Here is a 13007-nt window from a genome sequence, read left to right as displayed (position 1 = left end):
AAATGACCCATAAGGTTCATCCTCTACCTCTAATCAGCAGGCATGAGCACAGAACTTGGAGCAATACAGCTTGGGCTTGACAACTCATGAAACTCTGCTCTAAAATGGGAATGATAATAGTACCTACCTCAAGAAATTTAAGTGTGGATTAAAGGAGATAAATGTGGATTAGATGGAAAGCACTCAGAACAATGTTTGGCACATTTGGCACTCATAGATGTTAGTTCTTATTGCCATTTATATTATTAATTTTCTATGGTTTTGTAATTTAATCACTATTCTGTTCTATTTGATCATGAAAGTCACTTATCTTTAAGGACCATTTATTAATGACCTGTTTGTAGGTGATGCAGTGTTAAACACTATGCAAGCACGGCATCCCTGCCCTCTCAGTCTAACATCGACAGTGGTGTAAAGATCACCATCCTCAGTTGAGACAGTCTAATGTAGAAGTGGTGCATAGGGATTCATTTAGCCTCTGAGGACAGTATCCAGTGCCAATACTGGGACAGGGAAATACACATAAATGTTACACGCTGTGCTGGGCACCTGGACTACTATGTGGTCTTCTGAACACCCCAAATTTGCTGGCAGGTCTTCCAGAACCTTTCTGGGTGATCCTGAATTCCAGACATACTACTTCATAGACATTTTCTTCTCAGCATGCAAGACAGTTTAGTTCTTTTAATAACCAAGTTCAGCGGAAAGAAAGCATCATTTTAAAACAGTAGGTTATCGTTCATATCCGGTGCTCTTTCCCCAACAGCTTCAAAATTTAGAACTGGCACATACAGAAAGCAGGATGGTTTAGTAAGGTGATCAGGGAAGACCTGGGTTCAAATCCTAGCTCCACCACTACCCAGCCTCTGGGAAGTTCAGTCTCTTCTCTAAAATTAGAAAAATAAAATCTGCCTCGCAGAGGCTGTCAGGTGACCAACATACTAGCTGGCTCATGGTGGGCATTCATTCAACAAGTATTTTATGCCAGGCTCTATCCTGGGCATGTGTATGCACAACTGTATGACAAAATACATACGGTCCCTGCACTCAAAAAGCTCATAGGCCAGGCGTGGACCCGTGTGGCGCTGGCCTGAGACTTACACAATCTGGAGGCCCTATCTAAAAAAATACATAAAAAATGACAAACACAAAAATTGGTGCAAAAGTGAATGTTTAGAATAAGAGAAATCTTACATCAGATTGTTGTAGTCTCGGAGATTCTGACTCCTTTTTTTCTGAGGTCTCTTTAGGGAATTTATCAGAAATCCTTACCTAGCAGTGCTTCATCACAGCCTTACTCAGAACCCACGTAGAGCATTTTACAAGGACCCATGCCCACCAGGGGCCTGAAGCTTCAGCTCCCGAGGCTCATGGTGAATCTGCCTTTCTTGCACGCCAAGATGGGGCCTTATTTTTGTTATTTTTAAAAAATGTATCTTTATTGTTGAAAGTATTACAGATGTCTGCTTTGTGTGGTTTTTTTCCCCCATTGACCTCCTCCTCCCTGGACCTGCCCTCCCAAGCCTTTGCCACACTACTGTCTGTGTCCGTGGGCTCTGTATATCCTATATAATAAAAGGCTAGTATGCAAATTGTCCCCATGGGAGGGTGTTCCATCAACCAGGAGTTAGACGTGCACTGACCACCAGGGGGCGGCGCAGGCTGTGGGCTGCAGTGGAGGCGCTGCCAGCCCCAGTGGGCCCCCACAAGAGCGGGACCGCGGCAGATGGTGGAGCAGGTGAGCGGGCGGTGCCAGGTCAAGGCGGGTGCAAAGGGAGGCCCCAGCCTGCAGCAGCAGTAGGCAGCCAGAGGATGGGAGGCCCCAGCTGGCAGCCAGCAGCCGCTAGGGACCCTACCCATGCATGAATTTAATGCACTGGGCCTCTAGTATGCATATAAATTCCCCCAGTTAATCTCTCTCCCCCCACCTTTCCTCTGAAATTCATCAGTCTGTTCATGATTCTATGTTTCTGGATCTATTTTGTTCATCAGTTTATTTTGTTCATTAGATTCCACATTTATTTTTGTTATTTTTCAAATATGTTTTTATTAATTTCAGAGAGGATGGGAGAGGGAGAGAGAGATAGAAACATCAATGATGAGAGAGAATCATTGATTGGCTGCCTCCTGCACTCCCCCTACTGGGGATCCAGCCTGCAACCTGGGCATGTGCCCTTGGGTGGAATCGAACCTGGGACCCTTCAGTCTGCAGGCCAACACTCTCCACTGAGCCAAACCTGCTAGAGGTATTTGTGTTATTGTAAGAGTTATATTATTTATGATTTCTAGAATGGCTGTTATATTGATTCTATTTTTTAAAATATTTTTTATTGATTTCAGAGAGAGGAAGGAAGAGGGAGAAATAGAAATATCAATCAGCTGCTTTCTGCAAGCCCCCACTGGGGATCGAGCCCACAACCCAGGCACATGCCCTGACCAGGAATCGAACTGTGACTTCTTGGTTCTTGGGATGATATTCAACCAACTGAACCACACCAGCCAGGCTATACTTGTATTGACTATCTTTAACTCTTCATTCCTAAATCCTGAGGAAAAGCTTCAGGTTCCCAACCCAGGCTGTTTTAGCTTTAATTATTCTCTGAGATATGGTCCTTTTGCATGAAAAAGTTACTAACAGGATTACCATTGTTAATTTAGTAAGAACAGAACGCTGAAATTGGCATACAAATGTTATCTCTGGGCAGGGAACCTGGCCTCCAGTAAAGCTCCAATTTACTAATATTGATTTCTTCTAAACTCCCTTCTAATATCTGTGGAAACCACAGATGCTTCGTTTAATTAATTAGGAACTTTAGAGCTTTTTCCCTTTGTGTTGCCAGGTTTAGACTCTGGCTCAGGCATTGATTTAATTCAGTAATATTATCATGGAAATTAGAATTCTATAACAATAATAGGACCAGTTTTTAAATCTTATACTCCTCAGGAAAACATAGCACTATTGAGTGTCTATTACATACTATAAAGATCTTCAATCTTAGGTCACAGAGTTAATAACTCCTGGTTTTGGTCCCATAAGCTCTCTTTGAAATGACCTATAGGACCATTTTTTAAAGGAACAAATATATTAGAGCTTAGTTTTTACATGATTCCTATGGGGAAAATCCTGAAACTATACAAACTGAGAACAATCAATGATTTGTTAAAATACTTTGCAAATATAATGATTACAAAGAAAATGGGAGGAAAATTAATTAAAATGAATTTTATTAAAATAAAAATTCATTAAAATTAATTTTAATATGATTATTTCTGAGTTATTTCAACTATAGAAAACATGAATAGGATGGGTAAATATTTTCATTATGAAAGGTGGTAACTTTTTTTAATATTTAAATATTCTCTCCTAAGAATAATGAGGGTAAGATATTTCTAAGAGAGTTTCAAGATTGTCAAAAAAATTAAAGAAATGACAGTGATATATTTAAGGAGATAATAGTCATAATTTTTTAGCAATGAATTTCTGTAAAGTTCACACACCTTAAACACCTAATAAATATTTGTAGAAGGCAGAATGAATCACTGAAGATTAAAAAAATCTGAAACAGCAATTGTAATCAGTAGAAAACAAATATAAAGAAGTGCTGAATAGATGAAAAAATGAATCAACGTAAAATTAATTTCAGTTCCAATGGACAATGAATAAAACTTGGTCAACTTCAAAAATAAAAAAAATAAGGACAAAAAGGTTAGCCATGAAACTCAAGGGGTAAAGGAGAGTTATTACAACATTATTTATGACAGGAAAAGGGGAAGGAAGGAAGGGACGGAGGAGGGAAGGAAGAAGGAATAATTTCTATTAACACTCTTCATCCCACACAGACTCCCACTGTTGTTTTCCACAGCAAGTTAATTTTCAGCTTGCTCTTTCAAAATACTTCAAATTTACATTTGTGTAGTTTGCACAGGATCTTCACATATATTACCTCATTCCATCTTCACCATAATTCTCTAGTGTTTATTTTTAGCTCAGTATAATGGAGAAGGGAACTGAGGCTGCTGAATGGGAAATGCGTTATCCAAGATCATAAAGCTCATTAGTCGCTGCCGTGCCAGTACTGGAGGCTGGGTGTCCTGCTTTCAAGACCCAGGCCCTGTTGCCTAGAGTGCCATGTAGGTGAGATGCACCTTTATATCATTCTTCATGGCCATTTATCCCTAAAAAAGAGCAATCAATATTTCGAAGCAAGTGGTCAAAGAACACTCACACCAAAGGACAAACTGGCCGAAAAACCATTTGGAGATATATAAAACAACTTTAAAAATTGTTAGGTAGTCATTCTGGGATTAACAAAAGGAAATAATTCAAACAAATTAAAAGCTATATGCCCACCATTAGTTATTACAACATTATTTATGATAGAAAAGGGGAAAGAGAGGAAGGAAGGAAGGAAGGAAGGAAGGAAGGAAGGAAGGAAGGGAGGGAGGGAGGGAGGGAGGGAGGGAGGGAGGGAGGGAGGAAAAGCTAATTTCTATCAAAAGAGAGAGATGACTAAGTAAATCGTATTTCATAAAATTGGTGAATTATTATACTGTTAAGATAGTTATGAAGACTAAAAACAACATGCAATATGTTCAGTCATTTTAGCTGGGAAATATACTGGGAAAAGCTGGCAGGGAACACAGAAATAGGAAAACAGTTTGCTGTAATTGTGGAGTTGAAAGTAAATTTTCTTTTTTTTTTTTAAATATATTTTATTGATTTTTTTACAGAGAGGAAGGGAGAGAAATAGAGAGTTAGAAACATCGATGAGAGAGAAACATCGATCAGCTGCCTCCTGCACATCCCCTACTGGGGATGTGCCCGCAACCCAGGTACATGCCCTTAACCGGAATCGAACCTGGGACCCTTCAGTCCGCAGGCCGACGCTCTAGCCACTGAGCCAAACCGGTTTCGGCATAAAGTAAATTTTCTTTAATAGTTTTTGCTTAATACTTTGTTAAATAGCCTTAACAAATAAACAAATCCACATGAAGATATTTCAGCCAAAATGTGACTAAAATTAGGCACCGAATTGGAAATTTAACTTGGACAACTGATTGGCGGTAACTTAGTTACAGACACGTGTAATGTGCTAGGTGTGCTCATCTGTCTTCAACCCACGCCCCCCACAGCACCCCCTCCCACCAGTGTCCCGCCATGTCTCCCGGCCTCCGGCCCCTTCTTCATCTGGGCTTCTAGAGTTGTGTCTTATTTGCTTCCTATCACCCACAGAACTGATCTGAGTCTGCATTTCCAGGGGCATCAAAGAGAACTGCCACGCTAGGCCAGCAGCTGCCTCTCAATGATATGAGGCCCTGATAGCTGACCCCAAACAACAACAGAAAAAAAAGCTGCTGACTTCCCCTTTAAGCTACTGAATTTAAAGAACAAAGGTTGAAGCTCCCTTAAATCAATCATTCCAAAGGTAGATGGCCTTGTACAGATAGAGGGTAACCTTGGGAAAGCTCAGAAAGACTGTTGTGCAAGGTGGCAGGGCCCAGGCCGCACGCCCCTCCTAGCCCTATTTTAGTCTTCCCAGCAGCCCTCCTTTGTGAGCATCAGAGCAGCGCACACATGTAGATATCTCTGTTTCATCAAGATTTATGTCAAACTCACTACCTCTGAGCAATACTTTTTTACCTTGTTACTCGGCAAACAGGATCAAGTTATAACTATAAGCACTGTCCAAAGAACCTCCCCCACATTCTCTACACAAGAATGGAGAGGCTGCCTTCAGCCCAGAGCAAAGATAACCCTAGATACCTTGATAGCTTATGCAAATAGCAGCAAAGGTGAAAGAGACGCTGTGGAACACGAAGGTCACCTTGGGGCATGACGAAACGAGTATATAGACATATATATCCAGAAAACTTGTTTGGAAAGATGTTGCAAAGGTACATATCCGTTGTCTTCTAAGCTGCTCTATTTCTCATTAAAATGCTGATGCCACCAAGATTTTATCACAGCTTAGGTTATCTTTCATACAATCACTAAAATATGCAATAAAACACCTATTTTAAAGAAACGCCTCCCTCCCTTTCTTTTTCCTATTAGGACTGGCTCATTGCTGATTTAGTAAATTTCTTACTGACTCCATCTCACTCTCCCTTCAGTGTCTGATGGCGTCATATTTGCAAGGCAGCGAGTTTCTGGCTCAGGATCTTCCATGTGTGTTGAGCGTTATAGTTTACACGTTGGAACTGCATGACTGCCCTGGTCAAGTATCAAGGCATGACGTGACTGATTAGAAGCAAGCAAAGAATTCTAGCAATGCATGACTGCTTTTGTTTCAAATCAGAAAAAAATGCAGTTCTCAAGACTTTGGGATTCCAGGCTTTTCAGCCCAGACAGAGCAACTGAGACCACTTAAGGTGGTGTCTGTCCCCCGTCCCCATGTGGTTCCTTCCAGAAGCTGGAACCTCAGGCTGGAGGCAGGGGAGGAGGCGGCAGCCTGTACACTTCTCTGACGGGAGAGCATTCTTGCAGATCCTTGGGGACATTTGGGTGCTAAATGGTTGCAGTGAAAACCAAGTAAGATCAGATAGACAGAGGTAATACCTCGAGACATCTACTTAAGGAAATCTTCCCGGGAATGATTTCAATGAACTCCTTCCATCAAGCAACAAGGCACCAACTTCGAAATCCTCGCCTACCTTTCCCCACCCTAACAGGATTTCTGAAGCACCATTGCTGTCCGCAGGGTCTATTAGGTTTGAACCATTGGGCACATTTGATTGTCCTTGACTTACAGAGGCCCTTTCAGATAATTCAACCCAATACACAACGTCTCTGATGAGCAAAAGAAAAGCCAAGGAACAAAGAAAAGCAGACTTTGTGGGTTAAAGGGAAGGGTGTGTGCACTGGTTTTAGAAACAGCCAAATAGAGGAGAAATTGGGAGACCTGGGAAGAGGAAGCAAGTCAAATGCTGAGGGAAAAGAGACATGGTCACAGGTAAAGGATAATTTTATGACTGGTCAGGGGCCCTTAATTGGAGTCCTTAATGTTTGCTCCTCCTTCTAATAGAGCTCATGGCTCTTTAATGAACCTGCCTTTTTGCTTTAAATATTTTTTCATTTAAGGCCTTATTTTATGCCATTTTATGTTTCTCTTTCACACCTTTCAGTCTTATTTTTTCAATAAGATGATTGGCTCCTGAGGGCGAGTTCCTGTTCCATTTATTTCAGCCTCTCAGGGCAGGCAAGACAGGCATTGAGTGACACTCATACCTATTAAATAGACTGGAAACCTATCATGAGGCTCTGTCATAAGAGCTCAACTGGAAATGTAAACTCCAGGAGACTAATAATAATAACATCCATCCTTTCTTCTTTTTTTTAAGAGAGAGAGAGAAACATCCATTTGCAGTTTCACTTAGGCATTCACTAGTTGATTCTTGTATGTGCCCTTACCGAGGATTGAACCCGCAACCTTGCCGTATCGGACGATGCTCTAACCAACTGAGCTACCCAGCCAAGGCAATAACATTCATCTTTAGGCAGTAGCTCCTAAGTGCTACATATTTAATTCTGTGCTACAGATTTAATTCATACATTATTTCTACATCTAACAACAACTTTACAAAGGGTATTACTGTTATTTCTAACTTCATTTTACAGATGAGGATAGTAACAGATTTCAGATAGGTTAAGTGACTTCTCTACGGCCACACATTAAACACCTGAACTTCAAGCCCCAGTGTGCTGACCTCAAGACCCACACACTGTCCCCTGGTTTTCTGCTTTATGCGGCGCCTGCCACACTTTTATAATGATAGTAATCACAGCTAAGGCTTCTATAGAAGTTACTCTGTGCCAGGCACTGTTCTGAGGCCCTGTACACACATTAATTCATTCAAGCCTCACAACAAGCCTAGGAGGTGGCTCTATTATTATTCATTTACAGAATCTAGATCCCACATTATCCTGGACTTCTAATTCAGGGCCAGAAGGAGATTCTGTGGGACAATGAAAGCTCACTGCTCTGCGTCTTTTTATCTAAAGGAAGAAATCCTCTAATCCACATAGTATCTCACTTGCACCAGCCCCAGGAGGGCCAGGAAGGGGGTCAGGGAGAAGAGAAGTAAGATGGAGTTTGGACGAGGGCTCTCTGCCTGCCTCTCAGCAATCCTACAGGAGAGGCGTGGATTGCAAGCAAGGGGAGGTGGGCAGAGCACCACCTTTGAGGCCATCAGGGTTTCCTGGCAGCTTTCCTCTGCATCACCCTGTGCTTCATTCATTTATCCATGAAAGACCTTCTACCAACCAAGTCAAACCCTTGTAAGAACAATATAAGTTAATCGTATTTTCTTCTTCTTAGGCTCACTCGAAAGTTTGGCACAACTACAACATAAATTTCCGCCCACATCAGAAGGGGTGGTTATCGATCACACTGGGATCCCATTGGATTGAACCAAACAGACCAGAAAACACGATGGATGTACTCAAGTGCCAACAGTCCATGGTTTCTGTGCTCGGGTGGTTTGCCAACCCTATCCACGGGGAAGGGGACTACCCAGAGCTGATGAAAAAGCAGCTGCTCTCCATTCTGCCCCTTTTCTCAGAAGCGGAGAAGGAGGAGGTGAGGGGCACAGCTGACTTCTTTGCCTTTTCCTTTGGGCCCAACAATTTCAAGCCCCAGAGCACCATGGCTAAAATGGGACAAAATGTGTCACTCCATCTGAGAGACGTGCTGAACTGGATTAAGCTGGAATATGGCGACCCCCGGATCTTCATTACTGAGAATGGCTGGTTCACGGACAGTCATGTAAAAACAGAAGATACCACAGCCATCTACATGATGAAGAATTTCCTCAACCAGGTTCTTCAAGGTTGGTTGCACATTAGCTCAATTAAAATTTTTTTTGAATATTTATGCTATATATTTAAAGTTGCCTTTGACTATATGATTATTGTTATCGCAGCTTTTTTATTGTCCAGTGTTGAAAGAATTATTTTACAATATTTTTTATTGATTTCAGAGAGAAGGGGAAAGGGAGAGAGAGATAGAAACATCAATGATGAGAATCATTGATCGGCTGCCCCCTGCACACCCCCTACTGGGGATTGAGCCCGTAACCCGGGCATGTGCCCTGACAGGGAATCAAACCACGACCTCCTGGTTCATAGGTTGATGCTCAACCACTGAGACATGCTGGCTGGGCGACAAAATTTTTTAATGTTATCTCATGTTCTTTTTTAGTGAAAGCTTGAGAACAAAATAATTTTAGACTATAGATACATAATTAATTGGCAACAAGATGCTGTTTCAGTCTATCAAAAAGGACATAATGCTGAGAAAGATATGTCCAAAGTTTTTTTTAACAGTAGAGCTTTACTCTAAGATGCTGACGGCTTTCTTGGAATTGTGCTTTCACTCTATTACATGTCCAAATGATGAAAAAGTCCGGAGACAAAGAATGAACCACGAATCTCAAAGCTGAGTCACTTCTATTGATCCTGAGTATTTCTCGGACCTTTTCTTATCCCCTCATTCCTTTTCCATTACTCAAGTAGTGACATCTACAGGTGGCTGATTGAAATAATGGAGCAGAACACAAACTCAAATCATGATGGCTCTGTCAGAGCTGGGCTCCATTTCGCGCAAATATAAAGGAATCCTCGGTAGATCCTTCTAAAATTCTGTAGCTCTCTTTAAAAGCCACCTGTCTGGAGAAAAATCCCAGATTCTGCCGAAGAGAGTGCTCAGGGAGGGTCCTCAGGAACAGCAAGGGCCTGCTGCCCACCCTGCAGGAAGGAGCAGCGTGGAACAGAGTCGTGCCCAGCCACAAGCACGTGTATAGGGGCCTCTGGAGCAGAGGGCCTGTGCCTGACGCCATGCCCGTGGGCAGAAGGGTGTCATTTCCCAGGCGTCATTCCACCTCTCCTCAGTGCCCTATACCAACGGGGTTAGAACCAGGGCCTGTTAAAATGTATTTATTTCAAACATCAGTGATCTCAAAGAAATCTCTTGGTCAGGATTTTCTACCTTTTAGGAAAAGGGTGTCAATGATAAAACCCAGAAAATGCACCCTAGCCAGTTTGGCTCAGTGGATAGAGCATCGGCCCACAGATTAAAGGGTCCTGGGTTCGATTCCGGTCAAGGGCACGTACCTCGGTTGCAGGCTCGATCCCTGGCCCTGGGTGACAAACAATCGATGTGAGACACGTTGATGTTTCTCACTCTCTCTGTCTCTCCCCCTCCCGTCCACTCTCTCTCAAAATCAATGGAAAAATATGCTTGGGTGAGGATTAACAACAACAGCAAAAATCAAAAGTGCAGAAGTGAGGCATTCCTGTGAGAGAAATGAAAGCTTTTAGTAAAAAAAAAAAAAAAAAAGTTTCCTGATTGGTTTTGAGTCTTTGCTGTCTGTTGATTTTCATATCTCAGGTTTACCCAACTCCTAAAAGTCGTTGAATCAGCGTTGTAAAGTTAGAAAGACCCTGAGAGATCATCTTTTCCAATCTTTTCTGTTTACAAATGAGAAACTTGCCCAATAGTACCCTCCCTTCCCCTGCCCCTCGGCCCAGTGAGTGCTTGTTCTCTTACATCACTGCACGACTTTCCCCTCCTTATATTTACATCCACGTGTGTTCATTCTCAAAGCTAGTTTTTCAGTCCCTGAAGGATCGTTTCATAGAAGATAGTTTGTCCACAAACGGGAACCAACCCAAGCTTGAAATGAGACCCCCTTGGTCCTAAGCAGCCATTTGTCCCAAGGAGTTCTGGGAATCACCATGCCCTCTGACACAGGCCTGCACACTGAGTCTCAGGAAAATGTTCAGGTGGATGCTTTGACTGTGTGGTTCACTTGCTGGGGGAGGACCATCCTGGGTGGAAAAAAATAAATAAATGCTGCTTTTCAAGGATAAACATGAATTTTCTATTTGATCTAATGGGCCTACAAATTGGGCAAAAGGTTGGTTTCACAACACGCTGTCCCCTTGGCCTGGTGTTGGTGAAGCCATAAGTGTGTTTAAGCCTCCAAACATCTCTGATTTTTTTTTTCTCTCTCTCTCTCTCTCTGTGCAGCAATAAGGTTTGATGAAATACGCGTGTTTGGTTACACTGCCTGGTCTCTCCTGGATGGCTTTGAATGGCAGGATGGCTACACCACGCGTCGAGGATTATTTTATGTGGATTTTAATAGTAAACAAAAGGAAAGAAAGCCCAAGTCCTCAGCACATTACTATAAACAGATCATACGAGAAAACGGTTTCCCTCTAAAAGAGTCCACCTCCGATGTGCGGGGTGAGTTTCCCTGCGACTTCTCCTGGGGTGTCACTGAGTCTGTCCTCAAGGTAAGTGGCTATTTAACTGTAAGGCGGGACAATAGTGTACAAAATTTTATTTCACTCACTCAGTGGCAGCTAAGAGAGAGCCGTCAGACCATATCAAATGCCACGATTACTGGGAGGTTCTGAAGGGAACTTGGGGGAAGAGGAAGGACGAGGAAGAGAAGAACGAAGGCTTCCCGAGAGCCTTGCGTGTGCCGGGACTCACGATGGGGAACTTGGTGAAGGAGTCGGAGAGGCTGCCCTCAAGTCTAGAAACAACTGAGTTCTTTATGTGAGAGGCACTTGTGAGCAGTGTCAAAGTTAAAGGGAAAACATTTGATAGTTTTTTGTTTTGCCAAAAGCAAATTACTCAGTGGCCCTTTATTTAAGTCATTCCTGTTATTTGATAGATTTAGATAATTTGCCTTATGAGGTCTCTATATCCCAGAGGGACCTCCCCACACGGCCCATTCCTCACCTTCTTCAAATATTTACTCAAATGTCATGTTCTCAAAAAGGCTTCCTTCCACTCCCAAAAGTCATAGCCCCATTACTATCACCTCTCACCCCTTTCCTCTTTGTTTTTTTCATGTAGCATTCATCACTCCCTAACATATATGGACTTTACACATTTTCTCCTCCAGGTTATATTTACTGAAATATAAGCGATATAACAATGTTGTGTAAGATATACAGCTTTTGTTGATTTGATACATTTATATATCACAAAATGATTACCACCAAGGCGTTAGCTACCACCTCCACACCGTCACACAATTCCCACTTCTTTTCATGGTAAGAGCGCTTAAGATATACTCCCTGCCAGGCCGGTGTGGCTCAATGGCTCAGCATCAACCCACAAACCAAGAGGTCACTGGTTCAATTCCCGCTCAGGGCACATGCCTGGGTTGCGGGCTCGATTCCCAGTATGGAGCGTGCAGGAGGCAGCTGATCGATGATGTTTCTCTCTCATTGTTTCTATTTCTCTATCCCTCTCCCTTCCTCTCTCTAAAAATAAATAAAAACATTTTCTTAAAAAAATCATACTCTCTTAGCAACTTTCAAGAATATAACACAGTATTATGAACTATAGTCACCATGCTGTACTTGTTAATCTTATAACTGGAAGTTTGTACCCTTTGACAGATATCTTCCCACTTCCCCCACCTCCCAGCCCCTGGTAATCACTTCACACATTCTTCTTATTTATCACCCGTCTTCCCCACTAGAATGCAAACTTTCTCCGCATGAGGGTGGAGATGTTTGAGGCTTTGCTGCCTGCTGTATGTATGCCTTACTAAAGAAGCTCAGGCTCAATACATAGTGAATGAAAAAGGTCAACTTTTATTGTTGTTAATCCTCACCCGAGGATATTTTTCCATTGATCTTTCAGAGAGAGTGGAAGAGAGAGAGAAACATCAATGTGAGAGAAACACATAGATTGGTTGCCTCCTGCACGAGCCCTGATGAGGGCCCTGGCCGGGAAGGAGCCTGCAATCCAGGTAAATGCCCTTGACTGAAATCAAACCCGGGACCCTTTGGTCCTCAGGCCAACGCTCTATCCACTGAGCCAAACCGCTAGGCCAAGGTCAACTTTTAGAGCCAGGTGAGACCTTAGGGACCCCCTGTTCCAAATCCTTCATTTTATGAATGAGGAAAGTGAGATATATCAATTAATAACTGATACATAAGTGACTTGCCCAAGGTAACACAAATAGTGGCAGAACTATAA

General features: G+C 42.5%; 1 protein-coding gene and 1 non-coding gene across 3 annotated transcripts in view; one reads left to right on the top strand and one right to left on the bottom strand.

Annotated features, from left to right (window-relative positions):
• KLB (klotho beta) overlaps positions 1 to 13007 on the top strand; it is a 34741-nt gene that overhangs the window by 11441 nt on the left and 10293 nt on the right. For both annotated transcript variants that reach the window (XM_023753650.1, XM_006088503.3), the window contains exons 2-3: positions 8319 to 8829; positions 11031 to 11299. In XM_023753650.1, the coding sequence (XP_023609418.1) occupies positions 8319 to 8829; positions 11031 to 11299 (780 nt within the window). The remainder of the gene's footprint in view (positions 1 to 8318; positions 8830 to 11030; positions 11300 to 13007) is intronic.
• Positions 2930 to 3055, bottom strand: LOC111825977. The gene has a single exon (XR_002829212.1). It is a non-coding gene; the product is annotated as a small nucleolar RNA SNORA25 (small nucleolar RNA).

Source organism: Myotis lucifugus, unplaced genomic scaffold, assembly GCF_000147115.1.
Source record: "Myotis lucifugus unplaced genomic scaffold, Myoluc2.0 scaffold_48, whole genome shotgun sequence".
NCBI lineage: Eukaryota > Metazoa > Chordata > Mammalia > Chiroptera > Vespertilionidae > Myotis > Myotis lucifugus.
The sequence above is the reverse complement of the archived record's forward strand: the minus strand, read 5'-3'. Positions and strand labels throughout refer to the sequence as shown.